Here is a 22,059-nt window from a genome sequence, read left to right on the forward strand (position 1 = left end):
ATCTTATCCCATCAGGTGTGTGTGCTCACACTTGAGAAAGCCTGCTGCTGCTTACCCTCTTCGAGCATGGATCATAATTCAGTACTGCACATGTACCTGTGCTCGTCTCCCCAGCCTTCTAAGTCAGGAACATGCAGACCAGGGGCATGCCTGGGAATAGTGGCCCTTGTCTGCAAGGAGCACCAGCTGCTTACATTATAGTTCAATGTAATGGTTTCCATTCATCATGTTAAGTACTGCCATTTCATTATTTATTTTCCTCAGAAACCTACTAGAGTATGTCCCTGACTGGGCCTGCGAAGCAAAGAAGATAGAAATATTAGACGTCAGCTATAATCTTCTCACAGATGTTCCCATGAGGTATGTGTGTGTGTTACATATCTGTATTATATCTGTCTATATTTAATGATTTCCTCTAGATTTGGATTGGTTTTCAGGGTCCTTTTGCTTGTTTGTTCAGTGCATGTGGAGTACCTGCTGAGTGCCAGGCGCTGTGACTGCCATAAGGAATACAATTACGGTACAGTCGTTGTCCCTAAGCAAAGGCGACATGCGCAGATCACTGTGGTAATACAGAACCAGAGTTGCTCGTGTAGGTTGCTGATTCGCAAAGTTGGCAGTTCAAAATCACTAGCAGCTTCAAGGGAGAAAGATGGGGCTTTCTACTTCTGTAAATAATAGTCTTGGAAACTCACAGGGCCAGTTCTACCATGTCTGATAGGGTCATACTATAAATCAATATTGACTTGGTAGCAGTGAGTTTGGTTGTAGTGCCAAAGTAACAATGATATACTAAAAATTAAATGTAGGAACTTATAGAAACAATAGTCATAAGAATGAGTTTTGAACTACCAGTTGATCCTAGCACTGATATAAGAACAATTAGTTTGTAAAACATGACCCTGCTTGTTACTAAATGCCATGAAGAGATAACTGAAGACATGGGTGCCATAGCAGGATAGTGTTGGACAGGGTTCTCTAGAGAGACAAACCAGATTGCTAGTAATTATATATAAATATATTTCTAAAGATAGATAGATAATACAAGAAATGAATCATTAAATTATATACAGATAGATAATACAAGAGGTTAACAGTTAAATTATAAAGCAGTGAGACATTAGCAGTCCTTTAAGGCTTCAGAGTCGCCAGTTGCCAGTCCCCTTCTGTAGAGAGAGCTGGGCTATATATATCCAGGCAGCAAACAGCATGGCAGATCCCCAACTGTCATCAACTGTCGGTCCCCAGGTCCAGAGATGAACATTCCAATCGTGTGGGCTTAAAGGGACCTCAACCTACAGCGACACAGTCCACAGGCTAGGCATCCCACAGTTAGTGTACCCCTTTAAACTGAGGCACAGAACAAGCAAGGCGAGGCTCATCAAGCCATTTATCCCTCTGCCCTTCAGTTAATCCTACTTGTGTTTATTGGCCAGACTGTAACAATAAACTATCGCACCTGTATTGTCTTGTGTAATCCCCAAACAACCTTATGATTTCAAGACTGTTACCCCCATCTTATAGAAGCGAAAATAAAGCTTAGTGTGAAAAATGCTCAGGTTCTCGCACATCTAGGCAGTGATAGGAACTGGTATCGAAGGTGGTCTTTCTTAATTCAGAGCCATCATTCTTAGTCACTACCTTTTATGTTTTAGAAATTCAGAAAAACTATGACTAATGCTTCTTGGAGGAGAGGGGTTTATACTAACCTTTACTGGATGCATGGAATTTTCGTAAGTGCAGGTATAAAGAGAGTGACCTTCAAGGGGAGGGGAAAGGATATATTCAAGAGCTGATGTAGAAAGCTTGTGGTTAACACCTTAAGGGGTCTTTTGAAATTTAAAGTAGAGGCTCTGTACCAGGGAACACAGTCAGTTACACTCAAATCCTGCCTGTACCACTGATTACAGGATTATGAGATCTTTGGCAAATCAAAGTCAATGAACCTTTTTGAACTCTAAGATTAAATGCCTAGCACATTTTAAGCACTCAACAGTTTTATTATAATAAGTTTTGTTATTAAATGTATTATTATATGTTAATCACATTAATATTGGTAAGTAATTACATTGGACTTTTGGTATTAGATGCTTAGAATAAAAATCTAGGTTCCCAAACTTATTTGGCATTCCAAAAGAAAAAAAGTGAATGAATGATAACAAACAGCTCAGAACAGATTTAATTAAAAAAGAAAATTTTAGAGTAAATCAATTTAGATCAGTATTTCCAGAGTGAGCAAAACCATGTCTTGGTTATGCTAGAATGATCCAGGCAGGCCAAAAAGCAGATACATACACTTTATTTTGGCTTGTGGATCCCAGTAGTATAATGTATATGTAGATTATAATTGCCAGGTGTGGGTGGAGTGCTGAGTAATTTTTTTCAAAGTGACTGACCTTAATGTCTTCTTATTGAGGGTGAGGAAACATATGATCAAGGCTGCTTCCTTGCCTTAAGTATTTGTCCAGGATTGGACTGTTTTCAGGACTGGACTGTTTCTATTACTTTATTGGATTCAGTTAAATAGCCTAGGGCTGATCCAGAAGGAAATATTCCAGTAAATGTTTTGTTTATTGTACTGTTCCCCATAGAATTCTGAGTAGCCTGAGTCTGAGAAAATTGATGGTGGGACACAACCATGTACAAAATCTTCCCATGCTGATGGAACACATCCCCCTGGAGGTGTTGGACATTCAGCATAACTTGCTCACCAGGCTGCCAGATACTCTCTTCTCCAAGGCCTTAAAGTAAGTGCTGCAGAAGACTTAAAAAAAAAGAATAAACAATTATTAACAGGACATTGTGTTGACTTGTCATTGGAGTGCCCTTGGAACTTCATTTACAGTGTTTATCTGATAGTCCAATCTTGGGTGTATACTGAGGTGTAATTTGTATGAATAGTATATTGTTTCTTGAAGTAGTAATATTCAAAGCAAAATTGAAAGGCCTGTCAAGTACTTTTAAAAGTTTGTGTGTTTCAAACAAGTTTGGAAGGCTCAGACTTTCATCTCAGAAGATGAATACAGTTATGACCTTTAAAGAAAGTCGCATCATTCTGATACAGCTTCGTGGAGCTATGCTTAGCTATTGCCTAAAAAGAAGAGAACACACCAATGAACTTTTGTTGATTCTGATTTTACCCAGCTGTCACAAAATTACATTTTTTATTTGCAGATTTTTATTTACTGTTCTTAAAGTACCTTTTTTTTCAAGCTATGCATTTAAAGGTAATATCTTTCCAAAAGGTGTTGCTTATCTTCTCACTGTAAAGTAATTAATAGATGGTATGCTTTCCCATTTTAAGATCCACAATCAGACTTATCTAGAATGTATGTCACTTTTAAATGAAATCTAGCTTTTAATTATAGTCTTCTGCAATGTGGAAAACCCAGTTTTTCCTCAATTGAGAAATGCAGAAAACCAAGATCAGCAGTAGGTTTCATGAAGCACACACAGCATTTGGCCTTCAAATGTTCTCTGCTGATCAGCAGATACATCTCTTAATGTGCAATAAATACACTTGGTTTGATTTTCTAAATATAAAATCTTTTGAGAATTATAAAAGCTGCTTGAAGGAAATTTTCTTTTTGAAAAGTTTATATGGAGTCTTGATATATTAACATTCATTAACTAACAAAAGTGTGTCAGCAATGGATGAAAGGCAATCTGAATAAAGTAATTTTACATCCTTAGAATTTGTAGTAAGGAATTCACCCAGTGTCTAACCAACTGTATACTTTGAGGTGCATATACTACACAGTTACAGACAGACACAGTGTAAAGGCTAATTATAAATATGAAGATGAGTTCAAAATAAATGTTTATTACTATTACCTTTTTTGAACACATTCTGTATACACCAACTACTGTATTCAGCAGTTTTAAAAATTATACATTTTCATCTAGATTTGTAAATCCAGAGTTATAAATCTAAATTTATAAATATTAAAATGAGTTATGATGCTTAGTGTTGGAAAAGGTATGATTCTTATACATTGTTTGTGGAATTAGAATCGGTGTATCTGTTAGAGCTCAGTTTGACAATCTGTATGAACATTTAAAATTATGTATCCTTTGACCACACAAGTCATGCTTCTATGAATATAGTCAGCATCAGGTCATAGGTGCTCATTCCACAGTCTGTGAAGTCGATTCTGGCTCATAGTGAACCAATAGGATAGAGTAGAACTGCCCCTGTGGGTTTCTGAGACTTTTAAATCTTTATAGGAACAAAAAGTCTCATCTTTCTCCTGCAAGATCTATAGTAGAATACAATGAGAAACAGCCTTTTATGCCCATTACTATTAAGATATTAAGTAGCTAAAAATTATAATATTATTAAAATCAGACAAGCATTTTTCTGAAGGGTATTTTAATAGTTGAGATAAATGTGAACATCATATTTCACACAGCCTTTCAGTAGACACATAGGTAAAAGATGAAGCTAAGTTAGGGTCCAGCCACGAGGGAAGCCTGGAAATGTAACCAACCACATCGGTATTTGTTTTCTTTCTACTTGGTTAGCATGAGTTGAAATAAAGGAATATTGAGTTGGGTAGAATCAATTAGATCTACCTGGAAGAAATGCCTTCTATCCAGTTTGAGAGCATGAAATGGCAGCATTTCATCCTGAGATGGCATGACGGGCTCTGTCTAAGGAAGCAGTAAATATACGTAAGAGAGTGACTACTGGTGTGTGTTCATCAGTCTCAGGTACTTGAACGCTTCTGCAAATAGTTTGGAGTTCTTACCATCCGCGTGTACTGGGGAGGAGAGTCTGAGTGTGCTGCAACTGCTTTACCTGACCAGCAACCTCCTGACAGATCAATGTATACCTGTGCTGGTGGGCCACCCGCACCTGCGAATTTTGCATCTCGCAAACAACCAACTACAGACTTTTCCAGCAAGGTAAACACTTGCAAACTTTGATCATTTCAGACATGTAGCATTAATTCTGCAGTGTCAGAGTAAATCAGCTCAGTGCACCTTGCTGTCTGTTGAGTGATTTAATGATGGTGTGGTCTCACTAGAGTGGGAAAGTCTCATCTTAATAGTGTACACCCGGCGACATCCTGACCCAACTCGTTGGGTCTCGGAACTGCCCGGGCGCTCGTGCCCCTGTCCCTTTCTCTTTTCTCCCATCCCTCCGGGGAGTTCTTTCCCTGCCTCAATAAAATCTATCTCAACTAAAAAAAAAAAAATAGTGTGCACCCAATTTTTAAGTGCCAGTGCCTTAGCTATCTAGTGTTGCTATAACAGGAATTAGTGACTTATAACAAACAAATTAATTTTCTCACAGATTAGAAGGTTAAAAGTCCAAATTCAGGGTGTCAAATCTAGGGAAAGGCAGAAAATTTTCTCTGTTGGTTCTAAAAGGTTCCTCTTTTTCTTCAGTTTCTGCTGCTCGATTCCTTCAAGATTTCCATGTGATTTGGCATCACTCTTACATTGGCCATGCTATGCTCACTTGTTTAATCTCTTTTATGTCTCAAAAGAGATTGACACAAGATATACTTTATAGTGATGTAGCCTCATTAACACAAGATAATAACCCATTCCTAAATGGGAGTATGACTATAGGCATAGAGTTTAGGATTTATAACACCTTTTTGAGGGGCACAATTCAATCCCATAATAATCTATACCCAGAGAAATCGTGCTTATGATATGTTTAATGTTTAGTGTTATGGCCTGAAATTCTACATTTTTCCTTTTCCTTTGTTAACACTGTTTATAAAATACTGTTGAGTCCACTAACTTATTGATGTTATATATTTTGAATGCCTGCTATATGTGAAATTCTGTATAAATACTAGGAAGTACCAACAAGATGAAATTTCGGTCTTTATGCTTTAGAAACTTATTCTGAAACTAAGGAAATGGACCTGTAGTGCCGTGTAATCAGTGCAGAATGTTAAAGATAGCACAGGTTTATGGCAATGTCAATTTAAGCCAGAATTACAGTAGTCGAAAGGAGGAAACCGCCTAAATGTCCACCAATAGATAAAGGGCTAAACAAACTGTGCTACATGCATATAGTGACACATTATTATTACTTCCCTAAGGAGAAATGAAGTCCTAATACATGTTACAGCATGGATGAACCTTGAAAACATTATATTAAATGTAATTATATTAAAAAAAAAGACAACAAACAACTCAATGCCATCAAGTCACTTCAAACTCATAGCAACTTTGTTCAGCAGAGTAGAACTCCCCCAGGGCTTCCAGATCTGTGATCGTAATGGAAGTGTGTGGCCTTATCTCTCTTCTACAGTGCAGCTTATGGATGTAAACAGGCGGCTTTCTGCTTAGCAGCTGAGTGCTTAACCACTGTGCCACATGGGCTCCTTAGTGGACACTTGGGGCCTTTCTGTTGTCTTTGCAGTTTCCTGGGAAACTATAGTATTTTCAAATAAAAGATTTTTTAAAATAAGATACAGACTGGGAGTGAGCTGCTTGCACAGAACCTGGAATATGGTTAGATTTCTTAAAGGAAGAGTAATCTAGAAGGATGAAGAGCTGAATAGGAGTTATCCAGGCGCTTCCTATTAGACATAGAGAGACATTTACTGCTGTCCCAGAGTTTTATAGTGTACCACTGGAGAAATAAAGACTTTCAAAATATGTCTAACTTAAAAGATGTGGAATTTTTAGCATTAAAAATTTCATATATGCTAGTAGTTATTAAAATTCATGTTTCAGAAATGAACTATGAATGCAGGGAAGTGATGTTGGATATAATTTCAGTGAAATTATATGTGCACATATATAATAAAATATAATTGGATAAAAAGAAAAACAGTTTTATTGTACAAACTTCTTTTTAGGAATTTGGGTTTTTTTTTAAATCATTTTATTGGGGGCTCATATGACTCAACACAATCCATACATCCATCCATTGTGTCAGCACATTTGTACATTTGTTGCCATCATCATTTTCAAAACATTTTCTTTCTACTTGAGCCCTTGTACTTGTAGAAATAATTTTTCAAATGTGCAATTAGATATTTAGAATTTTTAGAATAAACGGGACTGTGAAGCAAGAATAAATTTGATTGCTTTCTTGAAAGAATTTGAAGTAAATGCCTTTAAAGTACATGTACAACCTTCATTTCAGGATAAAGATCTCTTGAAATCTTATCAGATTAATTCTTTCCAAGTCTGTGTATAAAACTGAAGATTACAGGTGTAGTGAGACATTACTTGTAATTCCATAAAGAGAAATGAAGTCCTGATATGTGTTATAGCATGGGTGAATCTCGAAAACAGTATACTAAGTGAATTTTTTTTTTCCCCCAAAACAACCACCAAAAACCTCATTGCCATCTGGTCAATTCAAACTTAGAGCAACCCTATAAGACAGAGTAGAACTTCCCCATAGGGCTTCCGAGGTATGTATATAAATAAATGAAGATGACAGGTGAAAATTAGATTGGTTGGGAAATGTTAGGTATAATACTCTGAAGCTATCTGAATTCTGGCTAATTTGATGACACAATACTTACTGAAGGGGTCAAAACTAATTTGATAGTGAAGCTTAAAAGAAAATAGAAGAAATTAGAAACAAAGGCAAGAATTAACAGATCACAAAAAGTACCATAAGCCATCTGGGTAAAAGTGATTGCCTTTGAGCCCATTTTGACTTGTAGTCGTGCTATTGATCTGAAAAGAATTGCCCCATAGTTAGGCTTTAGGGAAGCAGATTGGCACTCTTTTCCCCTATGGAGCTACTAGTGGGTTTGAATTGCCAACCTTACAGTTTGCAGCCAAGTTGAATTTCAAACCCGTGGTCACGTTCGCTCCTGAGCAGTGTTGTGTGTGCATAGTTCTGGCTACTAAGTAAGAGACTGATTGAGGCCAGGGTACTGAATCTCTAAGTTAGAAAGATCTGAACAAAGAATAGTATCAAGAAAGAAAAACAAAAGCTTGAGATTTGGAATCAGAAGACTAGGGTTGGAATCCTGACCCTACCGTTTATTAGCTATATCATCTTAATCTCCATGTGTCTTAAAAATGGAGATACATTTTTTATGGTTGTGCATATTAAAAGGGAAATATAAGTTACTAAGAACCTGGCTCAATTGAAAATGTTAAAAGATTACTTAAGGAGTCAAAAGCCAGTATTAGAAATAGCAATTACTAGGTCAAAGGAAGAAAGGATAGAAGTGGATATCTATGATAGTCTGACAAAAGAGAGAAGACGTAACATAGGAAGGATGAAAATGTTTCAAATAGAAGGAACAAAAAAAGTGGGAGGATAGGAGCAACTCCAGTACTGAAGGCTCTAGGGCAGCGGTTCTCAACCTGTGGGTCGCAGCCCCTTTGCGGGTTGAATGACCCTTTCACGGGTCACCCGACTCATCGCTGTAGCAAAATGACAGTTATGAAGTAGCATTGAAAATAATTTTATGGTTGGGGGCCACCACAACACGAGGAACTGTAGTGAAAGGTTGTGGCATTAGGAAGGTTGAGAGCTGCTGCTCTAGAAGGAAATTGGAATGGTGTCACAGTTACCTTCCAGGAATTCATTCATTCACTTAGCTAGTATGAATTATATAGTATTTTTAATTTACCTTAGGTGCAGCATAGTAATAACAGAGATGAAATTTCATTCTGCAGATATACTCAGACTTTGGTGTCATGAATACAAGTTGTTTATTTTAGCATTTGTTAACAAAATCAGAAGATTAGAGACAACCTAAATATTATCAAACAATTTGGACGTGGTTAAATAAATGATGAAACATCTTTATGGTGAACTGTTTTCTACACCAGTACTTCTCAAACAGGGTTCTTGAAAGTTAAGCTGCAGTACCATAAAGTGCCCACTGGACTCCTGTTAAGTAAGTATATAACAAATGGGTGACCCTCCACTCAACTGATGATGGCTAGGTACTGTGCCGGGAAGTCTTGAGAAAGTAACCACTCAAATTATTCTTCATAGGGCTCATTTATCTTATGGAATCCATCTTGAGAAAGGCTGACCCAGATATTTTGGGTGATGTCGTGGACATTATATATTTAATGGCATGGAAACATAATTGTAAAATAATTTTCTTGACAGCTGCTCAGATTTTGGTGGAATATGGTATTTTGATGTTTCCTTTTCAGTAAACTCAATAAACTGGAGCAGTTGGAAGAATTGAACTTAAGTGGCAACAAGCTAAAAACCATTCCCACGACCATAGCAAACTGCAAAAGGCTGCATACCCTTGTGGCACACTCCAACAATATCAGCATTTTCCCAGAAATACTGCAGTTGCCTCAGATCCAGGTACCTTTCTGTGCTGGCATGAAGATGCCCTTAGTGGGGAAATGGCAGAGTATGAATATGATGTTTCCCTTTTATAAGGAAGAGGAACGTGGCAGCTTAGGACCACAATGTACTTAACTAACTCCTGGGAAGAAACTAAGTCCCCCTGTGAGGAAACAGTTGGGAGTAAAGTATGAACTCTCTGTGATGAATTTTATTTTTGATTTCTCCTTTTTCAGTTTGTAGACCTAAGTTGCAATGACTTGACAGAGATCCTGATTCCAGAAGCTCTTCCTGCTACATTACAAGACCTTGACCTAACTGGAAATACAAATCTGGTTCTAGAACATAAGACACTGGACATATTTAGGTGGGAAAAGTTCTGAAGTTGAATTCACACATGCTTTTAGTCCCCCCAGTTAGGTGCACTCTTCTTCAGTATGGCAGAGGTCACGGTTCACTAATCAACTAAAGAATAAAGTGACAGGCATGCAGCCCCTGTCTCTGCTTGGATTCAGTTATGTGTGTCTGTTCTGACGACTAGTCAGTTTACTGATTTTAGACTTCAGCCACACGCTAAACACTTTTACACGACCAGCACAGATATCTAAATAAGCACAGATCACTTTACTTCTAAGACTCAATACAAGTTCATCTGTTGTAACAAGACTCCATTATATCAGAAACTTAAGTACTAATGATTGTACAACTCTTCTTGATATGATTGAACTATTTAATTTTATGATATGTGGCTATGTGCCAATGAAACTTTAAAAAAAATGCTTCAGTAGACAGTTCACTGAAACTTGGAATTCTAGTAACATTTGGCTCCTGTTTCTTCTACCTACTCCATTCCTTTCTCTCCTCCTCCCTCTCAGCCAGTGGCTGATTACACCACTGCCATTCAGTCTACCTAGAGAACCTTAGTCTCTCAACAGATGGTTTATTAGAACATATTATTGTTGGGATAGTTTTGTAAAATACAGACAAGTACCCAGTTTAAACTTTCCTTCCTCTATTTCCAACAGCCATATCACAACTCTGAAAATTGATCAGAAACCTTTGCCAACCACTGATTCTACAGTCACATCAACCTTCTGGAGCCATGGACTGGCTGAGATGTCTGGGCAGAGAAATAAGTGAGTACGTTAGTCATGGATACTGAGAAGGGAACAAGGCAGCCTCTGACATCTGGGTGCTCACCGGCCATGATGTTTTCCTGTTGGGCATCAACAAATCCCAGAATATAAGCATCAAATAAGACTCTTCTGAGACTGATAAAATGAGACAAAAACCAGATCAATGTATAGCTTTAAAAAATACCAAACAACCCCTTTCTTGGCTAAAGAGGATGACTACTCATTTATCAATTACAGCATTATCTTCCCCAGTCACCCTTGCCTATCCATAAAATTTATTAAGATGATATTATAGAGCATTCAACACTCTCTGACCCCACTCAGTCTTACAATTTCCCATTTCCTTAGACCTACCCCAAAATTACCGAACAAAAGTCTATACCTTGTAATAGATTCTAATACCCTCCTCCTTATGGAATTGAAAGGTAATGAACTTTTTTCCACTTACTTTTTGACGCCTCGTCCTATGCTCCATGGTTTTCCTTGCTTCAGTGAGTAATAAAGCCAACTTGTTCACTTATAAGTGTGATGGTAATTGTGGGCTGATTTAGACAATGTTATGGTTGTCTGCTACTTTGGACTCTATTCTGATTCATAGTGATACCATAGGACAGTCTAGAACTGCCCCGCAAGGTTTCTCAGGCTTGATGGCAGCTGCACAAAACACAAACAAAAACACACCCAAAACGCAGCTGCTGTCGAGTTGATTGCACTCATAGTGACCCTGTAGGACAAGGTAGAACTGCTTTTGTGAGTTTTGAGACTGTAACTCTTGAAGAGTAAGAAAGCCCCGTCTTTCACCCCAGAGAGCTTGGTGGTTTCGAACTGTTGACCTTGCAATTAGCAGCCTGTGTAACCACTGTGCCACCAGGTCTCCTATGGGAGTTGCTAAACCACCTGCCTTTTGGTTAGCAGCAGCCATTTCACCATCAACACTTCTCTAATGACAAGGTTGTTTTTGTTGTTAGGTGCAGTCGATTGGTTTCAAATCATAGTGACCCTTTGTCTAACCAAGCAAAATGCTGGTCGTAAAACAGCTTCAGAATCATTGCTATGTTTGAACCCAGTGTTACAGCCACTGTGTCAGTCTGTCTGTTAAGGGTTTCCCTCTTTTTTTGTTAGCCTTTCTTTATTTATCAAGCATTATGTCTTTCTCAAAGGACTGCTCTTTCATGTGCTCAAAGTTCATGAGACTCACCATCCACACTTCTGTAGGCAGGAGCTTTCTGTCTGCTTGTTCCAAGGCAGATTTGTTCAGTTGTCTGGCAGTCCAGATTCATATCTTCGCCAGCACCTTAATTCAAGTGCATCAAATATTCTTAAGTCTTCTTTATTCAATGTTTACCTCTCACATGCACACGAAGTGATTGGGTCAGATTTTTTTAAAGTGGCCTCTTCACTTATCAATAGCTTTAAAAGGTCTTTTGCAGAAGGTTTGCCCAATGCAGTACATTATTTGCTTTCTTCTGCTTCCGTGACTGTTACTTCCATGGTCATTGATTGTGGATCAAGTAAAAGGAAACCCTTGACAGCTTTCAAATTTTCTGTCCATCATGATGTTGTCCCTTGGTTCACTTGTGAGGATTTTTGTTTTCTGTATGTTGAGGTACAGTCCATATGGGTTTAAGTCCTCTTCCCATACAAACAAGCAAGGTGATCTCATCTAAGTATCACAGATTAGTTCGTTTTCCTTGGAGCTTGATACTGTGTCCTTTTTCAGCTTCTCAAGTTTGAGAAGTTCAGCTTCTCAATTATTTGCCCAGGATACAGATTGAATAAGTGTAGTAAGAGGATCCAACCCCGATGTGCACTTTTTTTCTAATAGGAAGCGCACTGTATCCTCTGATTGCTTCTTGGCCTGTGTCTAGTTTTGAGAGACCACAAGGTAGTGTTTTTGGAATTCTCATTCTTTTCACTGTTCACAGTCCTTAGTCACTATAAACAACAACAGCTCGCTGCCATCCAGTCGATGCTGACTCATACTGATCCTTAGGACTGCCCCTGTGCGTTTCTGAGATTGTGACACTTTATGGGAGTAGAAAGCCGCAGCTTTCTCCCTTAGAATGGCTGGTGGTTTCAGTCGGCTGACCGTTAAGATCACAGCCCAGTGAACAGCCATTATGCAACCAGGGCTCTTCAGTCACTGTAAAGAGATGGTATTTTCTCTTTGTAGCCTTGGACAACATTGCAGATAAAATGTACTGTCCACCAGTGTGACTGAATTCCCCTTCTTATGACATCTACTTTCACATGCTGCTTAATTAGCTAATCTAGGGATTGATTTCATGTTTAGATTATTAGGATTTACTACTGTTCTTTCCACCCTCAATTAATTCTTACTTTTTTAAAGAAGGTCCTCTGAAGAAGACTCCTTTACTAATAACTCCTTAATGTGTACCTTCTCATGTACCTGTTATAGGCTATGTGTGTCTGCCCTCGCTGTGGACAACTTTGCAGAGGGCGTGGGAGCTGTGTATGGCATGTTTGATGGAGACCGGAATGAGGAGCTCCCTCGCCTGCTGCAGTGTACAATGGCAGATGTGCTTTTGGAAGAGGTACAGCAGTCAACAAATGACACTGTCTTCATGGCTAACACCTTCTTGGTATCTCACAGGTAAGTAGGCGGGTTTAATAATCTCTGAGTTCCATTTTTGGAAAATACATCTCTTTTTTCGTGTCTAAGTTATGGAGACAGGTCCAGAAAGGGATTGTGTGCCACCTTCCATGATACCCTCTCATCCTCTTAAGCGTGGCATTGGAAATCTGGGCTCTTTTAAGAGTCAGTGAAAGGTTGGCTTGTGCTGATCAGATCCATATGGTTCAAATCCTTGTTATTGGAGGTTTATCCAACTAATCTCATTAAAGTCCCGACCAGTGGTTCTCAACCTTCCTAATGCCATGACTCTTTAGTACAGTTCTTCATGTTATGATGACTCCCCAACCATAATTATTTTCATTGCTACTTCAGAACTGTCATTTTGCTACTGTTATGAATCAGGCGACCCCTGTGAAAGGGTCCTTCGACACCCAAAGGGGTTGTGACTCACAGGTTGAGAACCACTGCTCTAGACTGAAGAGCAAAAGTGCTGTATAACCAAATTATTGCAAATCTTTTAGTAGCTAATGAGTATCTTGCACATCGGTTGGGCTGTGCAAAGGACATGTACAGTGGATCTCTGTGACAGAAATCACATTGTATTTCAGCTTAACTGTTGGGATGTGACACGACTAGAGTCACATGGCTTTTCATTCATGCATGTCCTCTGCACAGCTCAGCTGATCCTGGTCCAGGTGCTGTTGGCACCCCTAGCATGGTTTCACTTTCCATGGTTTCAGGTACCTCTTACATTAGCTGTTGTCCAACAATATTTAAAGTATGTGCTGTTCTGAGTACTGTTGTGAAATTCTACACCTTCCCCCTCAATCTTGCAAGTGACTTCTTCCTCTGCTGGGCATGAGCCTAGAAAACACAAATGAATCAATACCTACCCTCCAGGAGTATCTTGGGTACGTGCGGTATGTAAGTATGTACAAGAAAAAAGCATAATATGTGTAGAGCTTGGTACTACCAGTGATTTAAAGCACCCACTGGTAGTCTTAGAGCATATCCCTTGTGGATAAGCAGGGCCGACTGTAATTATGTCTCCGATGAGATACAAGCAAAAGTAGGAGAGAAAGATAAGCCTTTAGTGCCCAACCTCACACTCCACCCTTTGGGGAACTTTTCAACATCACTCAGAAAGGGTACTTTCAGGTGGATAAAGAGAATAAGACTGCATCATAATCACATGACAGAAAAACATGGCTGTCACCCCTACCATTCTGAAAGACCACCATAGATGTTTTTTCAAGACCAATATTGAAAGCATCCCCAACTTTCATATAAAACTAGGTACTATGTCTTTACTTTTTTTTAATTAAAAGATTTTTCTACAACTCTTAGAACAAGAACCATCTATTCATCAACCTTATCAAGCATATTTGTACATATGTTGCCATCATTATTTTCTAAACATTTACTTCCTATTTTAGCCTTTGGTATCAGCTCCTTTTCTCCCTCCCCACTTGGTGACCCCTTGATAAATTATAAACTATTATTTTCATATCTTACTGACCGCTGTCTCCCCCCATGGTTTCTGCTGTTTGCCCTCCCCGGGGGTGGTGGTGGTGGTGGTGGTATGTGTCAATCATTGCCGTCAGGGACCCCTTGCTCCCCTCTGATCCCCAACTTCACCCTGCTCTCCTGGTGTCGCTATTTCCGTTCCTGTTCCTGTATCCTGTGTGTCGTGAACATCTGTACCTGTGCACATGCTCTGGTCTAGTCCGCACTGAGCACAACTGGCATCATGATAATGGGGGTTTATTTACTTTTGTTTTAAAACAGAAAATTAGGAATGGCTGGTCAGAAGCTGGGCTCCTCTGCTCTCCTGTGCTACATCAGGCCTGACAGTGCCGATCCAACGAGTAGTTTTAGCTTGACTGTGGCCAACGTTGGCACGTGCCAGGCAATCCTGTGCCGAAGTGGAAAACCAGTGTCCCTCTCTAAAGTCTTTAGCCTGGAACAGGACCCAGAAGAGGCACAAAGAGTCAAGGACCAAAAAGCCATCATAACAGAGGTACATCTTTTTCTCTTTCCCTCATTTCTAACCCCCAAAATCTAACGACTGCTTTCTTGCATAGAGGCAGTGTAGGTCCATTTTCTTCCTTGATTCAGTTTAGACTTAGCTGCTATACTACATCATTACCCTCTGAGTGATTGCTGTTGACATTTCCAGAGTGCTTTATAAATTGTCTCTTAGTTCAGACAGATGTTCAGTTTAGATAGTTTTAGCAGTGGTAATGAAGGACGATCTTAAAGATCAGTCATTGTTGCTACTTGCTGTCAAGTCACTCTAACTCAGGGTGTGACTCGTGTCAGAGAAGAACTGCGCCATAGGGTTTTCCGGGTTGTGACCTTTTAGATGCAGATTTCCAAGCCTGCCTTCCAGAGCTCCCGTGCGTCGGTTTGAGCAGCCCTTAATCATGAGTACTACACAGGGATTCTCACCCGCAAGAAAAGGTCCTCTTTATCCCTCACATACAGGTCTGGAGAATAAAGTTTACGGGTGTGTGACAGTAAATGACAGTAAATGAGAAAGCCAGTTACAGTTAACTGCAACCGTGAAATAAATGTATAGCTGATGTTAGAGTTTTTGTTTTATCTTAAAAGCAATTCAAAACGACTGGTAGATGAATATTCCCAGACTGTAACCAGTTACTCCTGCTCCTCTTAAGGATAGCTTTGATCTGATTCTCATTCTTGGTACAAGCCTTACCGAGTGAGTAAATTACACTGTACATTTGTTCATATTTCTAAAAATTATTTAATATTTTAGTTACAAAGATTCTCTTAATCGTTTGCTATCTTAATCTTTTTGGTCGCAACTGTGTTTAATGAGTAATCCTTGTTCTGAGTCTTGCTCCTGAGAAGCCTAGTGATGGGGAGTTTGTGACAGTTGTGTTAATTGCTCTAAGTTCTTTCTCTATTTAAGGACATGTGTAACCTCTATTTCATGTCAGAGCAAATAATTTTGAGAAAGCAATGCCTTTAGTCATTTAATTTTAATTGGTTTTAATATCAGTCCTCGGAGCCATTTGATATAATAACCATATGGTATTTTGTCCTTTTAGAATATAATAGATTTGCTTCATAAGTCTCCTTAAAATTATATGGGTACCAAGAAGAATCACATCTCATTTCATTGTAGATTTCCAAGCACTGTAATATAGAAAGGTATAAATAGTTGCCTGTCACTGTTTATTTCTCAAAATGTGAATTCTGCTTGTCTGTAGGACAACAAAGTGAATGGAGTAACCTGCTGTACCCGGATGCTGGGCTGTACATACCTCTACCCTTGGATCCTTCCCAAGCCCCACATATCTTCCACTTCACTTACTATTCAGGATGAATTGTTGATTCTGGGGAACAAAGCACTGTGGGAACACTTGTCCTACACAGAAGCTATTAATGCAGTGCGTCATGTCCAAGACCCATTAGCAGCTGCCAAGAAGCTGTGCACTTTAGCACAGAGCTATGGCTGTCAGGACAATGTGGGGGCCATGGTGGTTTATTTGAACATCGGGGAGGAAGGTTGTACATGTGAAGTGAATGGGCTCAGCCTCCCAGGTCCTGTGGGATTTGCTTCAACCACCATCATTAAGGACCCCCCCAAGCCAACCACCCCTTCCTCTAGTAGTGGTATTGCCTCTGAGTTCAGCAGTGAAATGTCCACCTCAGAAGTGAGTAGTGAGGTGGGATCCACGGCTTCTGATGAACATAACACTGTCGGCCTGGACACTGGCTTGCTCCCAAGGCCAGAGAGGCGCTGTAGCCTTCACCCGGCCCCTACCTCTGGAGTTTTCCAGCGCCAGCCTTCTTGTGCAACTTTTTCAAGCAACCAGTCTGACAATGGCCTGGACAGTGATGATGACCAGCCTGTTGAAGGGGTCATAACAAATGGCAGCAAGGTGGAAGTAGAAGTAGATATCCATTGCTGTAGAGGTAGAGACCTTGAGAACTTTACTACTTTTACGGAGAATTCTCCTACCCTGTATCCTGAGGAACATGCTAGAGGTGTGCTTTTTGGGATCCGAAGACAGAACAGTGTGAACAGTGGCATACTCCCACCAGTGAGCAAGGACAGGATGGAATTGCAGAAGTCTCCCTCCACTTCCTGTCTCTATGGAAAGAAGCTCTCCAATGGCTCTATTGTGCCTCTAGAAGATAGCCTGAACCTCATTGAGGTGGCCACAGAAGCTCCCAAGAAGAAAACTGGCTATTTTGCTGCCCCAACACAGCTTGAGCCCGAGGATCAGTTTGTTGTACCTCGTGACCTGGAAGAAGAAGTGAAGGAGCAAATGAAACAGCACCAGGAATGCAGGCCTGAGCCTGCGCCCAGTGAAGAGGATCGGACTGCGGTCCCAGAGGAGTTTGACACAGCTCTGTGAGTCTCCCCAGGAGTCACACTAGTGGAGTGGGCTGTGCAGGGCCATCGCACCCCTGCATTTCTAAACCAGAGATGAGCCGGGCGCGAACTCAGAGCCAAAAAGGGGTGAGAGCTATCAGGGTCTTGCTCTGGATAAGCCACTGTCAGTGTTAAGTTTTGCATTTAACCCGTATTGGGATTTCCAGAATTGCTGGGAAGAAAGCAGCTGTTCTGCATCAATCCTACCACCTGCCATTAACCCTTTCTCTCCTAGGATAATTTTGAGAATTTGCCTGCCTGGGCAGGAAAGGGACTATTTCTGTGGAGGAAATGACTGAAGATTGATTCCCTTTATTAATTGCTGCTGATGGATCTCTGTGACAGAGAAATCACCTTATATCTCAACCTAACTGATTCGGGAATGTGATGTGACTAGTCACATGGCTTTTCATTCTTCTCTACGAGAAAACAGCCTATCAAAATGACGTTTATTGGAAATGTAGAACCAATCAAAAGATAATTTATGTATGTAATGAGAGCACTTTTCATTGACTGTGAATTTTTTTATTTTTGAATCTGCACTCGAGCCAATTTTCTTAGAGGCAGCCTGACATCTCTGTCCCTAGGGAGAAAGTAAGCCAGGCATTGGAGCCTTCTGTAAGGGTACTGGGGAAGGTCATGGGTCATGAGGAATTTTGGGATTGGTCTCTTCCCATCACATATGCTAGAGTTGGCAGCCACTCTCTTAGTGCAGCCAAGGCCGGCACTGCTTGTGTGCAAACCTTGAAGCACAGCAGGCAACCAAAGAGACTGAGGCTGAGTGAGAACAAATTATGGATGGATGGAGCTGACGATAGGCATGTTTCTTTGCCTAGAGCAGAGTGATGGTTTTCTATTACATCACAAGTGAGTTGAGAATTCACCTTTCAGGTTTTTCACAGTAGTCTTGTGAAAATTGTTTACCTTACATGGCTTCAGAGTACTGGGCTCAGTTACTAAGAAAGACTCAATTGAGAAATTCCTAAGCTTACAGAAAACTTGGTTTACCATGGTTTTTGCACATTCCACTTAATCCTAGCAACATTTCTTTGTATATTTCTGTTGCCTTGGCCAGGATAAAATTCACTTAGGAAAATTAATTCTACTTAATTCATATTAAATTTTGGCATTGCTTGATTTTACCAAGTGGGTAATGTGCTTTGGATTTTTTGGAATACATTCACAATTAAAAAAAAATAGAGTGGAACCAATTTTAATTTCTTTTTTTAGAAACAATGTTAAAAGATAGGGGTGGCATTTAGCCCTCTGTATTTTTGAAATTTGTCTTTAAAGCAATAGTAGATAACGACAACCTGCTCATAAATGGGTGTGCAGTTTTCCTCTTCCCCAAGATTCTAGGTCCATCGATATGTCACTGGCCTGTGCTCTTGAGGGATTCTGTACCCCTAAATGACTGTCTAATATACAAGCCCTCAAAATCTGAATTTGAGTCCTTGAATTTCAGAAACACTTGACTTCCCTGTGTCCAACTACTGGTCAGATATTGAAAGATTCTAGAACTCAGGTCTTTGATTTGTTGGGGGTTGGGGAGTGAGCTCTGTTCATATAAATGTAGGTGGTGGTAGAAAGGTGGGAACAACAGTGTTCAGTCACCTTATTTTTTATATGAGATTTGGGGCAGGGGCGTAAAACATCGTCCTACCCAGATAAGAACCTTTCAGTAATAGAATTGTGATAGTACCTAGACTTGAAGGTTACTTTGGGGAAATACCACTTTTTAATAATACAGTCTCATAAAATTTGTCATTTATCTGTGAATGTTTTTCTTCTCTGTGTTCCCCACCTTACTTATTAGAACTACCATTAAAACCCAGTTCTGAATTGACCTTACCAGATATAAATATATTTAATTTTTAGTCAAGAATTCTGAAATTCAAAATGTTTTTGTGGTAGAGTTGTTTTTAGCAAACACTAGATTGTATTGAGAACTTTTCACAAAGCCTATACCAAAATGGCTTATTCTTTGAATTCATTTCCCTCTACAATTAGTTGCTCTGTGTTAAAACAGAGTGTAAAAAGGCCATAGCCCATTACCAAAAATATAATACAGACTCTTGACTGATGAGCTAATTGAGAGAAGTTGTGTGATCTGATTTAAGCTACCTGACTAGTTGAAGTCTAGTGATCCGTCTCCTGGTGAATGTAATCAACTTTACAGTCCTTAGCTGAGTGGGCACACCCGGGGGCAGAGTACAGCTGATCTCTAGCCAGATTCTGGCCTCTGCATGATTCTCAGGTCTCTGTGTGTACCTCCCATTTCACTGAGAAATTTAACGGAATCCTGAAAGAATATTGTTGAATATAGAAGGAGTTCATGTGTCCATGGACAAGAAAATGCACATGTCTTGGCAGCATAGTATTCTTTGTTTTATCCAAGTGGATTGGACGTTTATTAGAGAGTTTGAATAGTGGTAGGGGTAATGCTACAGTGCTACTATGGAGTCGTTGATTAGCACTTCTAGTACATCTGAGGCTTTATTATACTACCGTAGTGTGTATGTGTGTGCAATAAGGTAGTGAATTCCTTTTCCTGGGGTGTAGAAGAGCCAACTCGAGCAGCCTGGCAATCATTGGGTGCTATTATAACTGTTTGTGGTGAGTGCTATTCTCCAGGAGATGGCGCCTGATCGACTGGACATTAAATGATGCTCTTTCCGTGTAGACCTGCCTGCAGCAACAGCAGGTACTTGGAAGCTCACCTTCTCTATCTATTCAATAATTATTAATCAAAAGACCTCCACAAGGGAGCACTTGGCTGTTATTGGTCAATGTACCAATTATTAAATAATTAGTCTCCACGCCATTCAGTGACGTCTGCAACACCACTAGAACTTTCTTGCATCACGTTTCACTTCCCTCTGGTTGGAGCCCTCCAGACTCCCGGGTCCTGCAGGCAAGTTTAATCTTTCTCTCCAGCTAATGGCTTTTGCCCCATAGTTGGGTAAATACTTCCTAGATTGAGAAAAGCAGCTACAGGAAGTAAACCTTGCTGTTTCCCTCATTTGGTGATCATTCAATCACACATCGGCTCCTTGTATTCTTCATTTTCATGCACTTCTTTCTCCCAGATGCTGTAGGGTGTTTTTCCCTCACTGTTGCCAATGGATGTCATCCAGACAGTGGGCTCATATCGTATGGTTTTGTGCAATCATTGTTGTAGTCCTAAGACTCATTATAGTGTATTTTTGATATTTTTGAAATGTGTTAAATTTTTTAATCCAATAATATGAGCCAGAGCATGTTCCAGCAAATCTATTGTTTGTAAAAAAACAAAAACAAAATGAAAAAAACCACATTAACAATAATAAATAAAATAAAATGGAATATCTTTTTCATGGCTTTGTTTTAAAATGGAGTATGTGTTCTTTCACATGCTATTTTAGCATGAAACATGATCTTTCTGCATTTTCTTTTTTTTAGGAAATATAAACAAGAACAAACCAATCAACCTACATTCTATGATGCTCTATGAAGCAATGAGTGAAAGCAGGAAAAAGTATTTTTGATCTTTTCAGCTGAAAAAGCAAACATCATATTCTGACTTTGTTTATGTGTAAAGACCTCAAAGGCAGAAAAGAGTTCTTATTTACATGTAGATTGCTGGTGACTAGAGGAAACTGAGGGGCCCTGGTGGCATGCTGGGCTGATAACCATAAGGTCAGCAGTTCAAAACCACCAGCCACTCGGTGGGAGAAAGATGAGACTTTCCACTCCTGTAAGTATTTACAATCTCAGAAACCTACAGAGGCAGTTCTACCCTGCCACTATGAGTTGGAATTGACTCAATGCAGTGAGTTTTGAGAGAAGAAACCAAATTGTGAACAGTCTGTACCTACCTGAGAGCAATACAGATGAGCTAATTGGATAATCTGACCATTTTGCTTCTCATAACAACTTTGGTGTTGGCGAGAACTAAAGGCTTAGCTCTTAGAATCCTGTTAGGCCAAAATGTCTTTTGGGTGTCTCAGAATCTTGTGGAGTCTAAGCAAGGTTTACTACCCTCACTCCATTTAAGAGCCAACGCTTCCCTTTTCTCGAAGCATGGATGCTTTAAAAACGTGGCTCAACAACTTTCAATGAGTACCGGTTAGGCATCATGCCCCCATCTCTTTAACACCCGGATCCCTAAGACAGACCTCCCTATTCCAGGGTGCCAGAATGAAGCTCCCCAAGCATGCTGGGCTTTGCTTCATGCCCTATTAATTCCCTGATAAACTGAAGGTCACTCAGAACAAGTTCCAATGTGTGATTCAATTGCCCAAATCGTGCCTCTGCTACTTAAAAGACTTAAGGCGAGTTATTGAATCTCTAAGGTCCATTTTTGAAGTATGTGAAAAGGGGAAAACTGTATCTCTTGTCAGTTAACGGAGATTACAGAGTGCGTCTGTGGCACATTACTGTTCTCTACCTGGCACAGTGGGCTAGCGCTCAAATGTGAACTACTGGGTCACTCCATCTCATCTGCAAACCACAGATAACAAAGGCTTGCTAAAGCACTTTGAACACTGTGAAACCGTAAGCCAGGAGTGTACTATTAGAATGATCTGCGGGCTGCATCTACTTGGGAGGAGCCCACCCTCAGAACAAGGTCATGAAGGGCCTAGGTACAAAGCTGAAGGCAGGGAGCCTGGTCAAAGCT

General features: G+C 39.8%; 1 protein-coding gene across 1 annotated transcript in view; it reads left to right on the forward strand.

Moving 5' to 3' along the window:
- Positions 1-20,737, forward strand: part of PHLPP2 (PH domain and leucine rich repeat protein phosphatase 2) — a 91,464-nt gene extending 70,727 nt beyond the window's left edge. The window contains exons 11-19 of the mRNA XM_075536902.1: positions 265-360; positions 2,592-2,747; positions 4,708-4,908; positions 9,115-9,277; positions 9,496-9,626; positions 10,285-10,395; positions 12,815-13,009; positions 14,780-15,011; positions 16,228-20,737. Coding sequence (XP_075393017.1) covers positions 265-360; positions 2,592-2,747; positions 4,708-4,908; positions 9,115-9,277; positions 9,496-9,626; positions 10,285-10,395; positions 12,815-13,009; positions 14,780-15,011; positions 16,228-17,382 — 2,440 coding nt within the window. The 3' untranslated portion in view covers positions 17,383-20,737. The remainder of the gene's footprint in view (positions 1-264; positions 361-2,591; positions 2,748-4,707; positions 4,909-9,114; positions 9,278-9,495; positions 9,627-10,284; positions 10,396-12,814; positions 13,010-14,779; positions 15,012-16,227) is intronic.
- Positions 20,738-22,059: the final 1,322 nt, after the last annotated feature.

The sequence above is a fragment of the Tenrec ecaudatus genome, chromosome 18 (genome assembly GCF_050624435.1).
Source record: "Tenrec ecaudatus isolate mTenEca1 chromosome 18, mTenEca1.hap1, whole genome shotgun sequence".
Classification (NCBI taxonomy): Eukaryota; Metazoa; Chordata; class Mammalia; order Afrosoricida; family Tenrecidae; genus Tenrec; species Tenrec ecaudatus.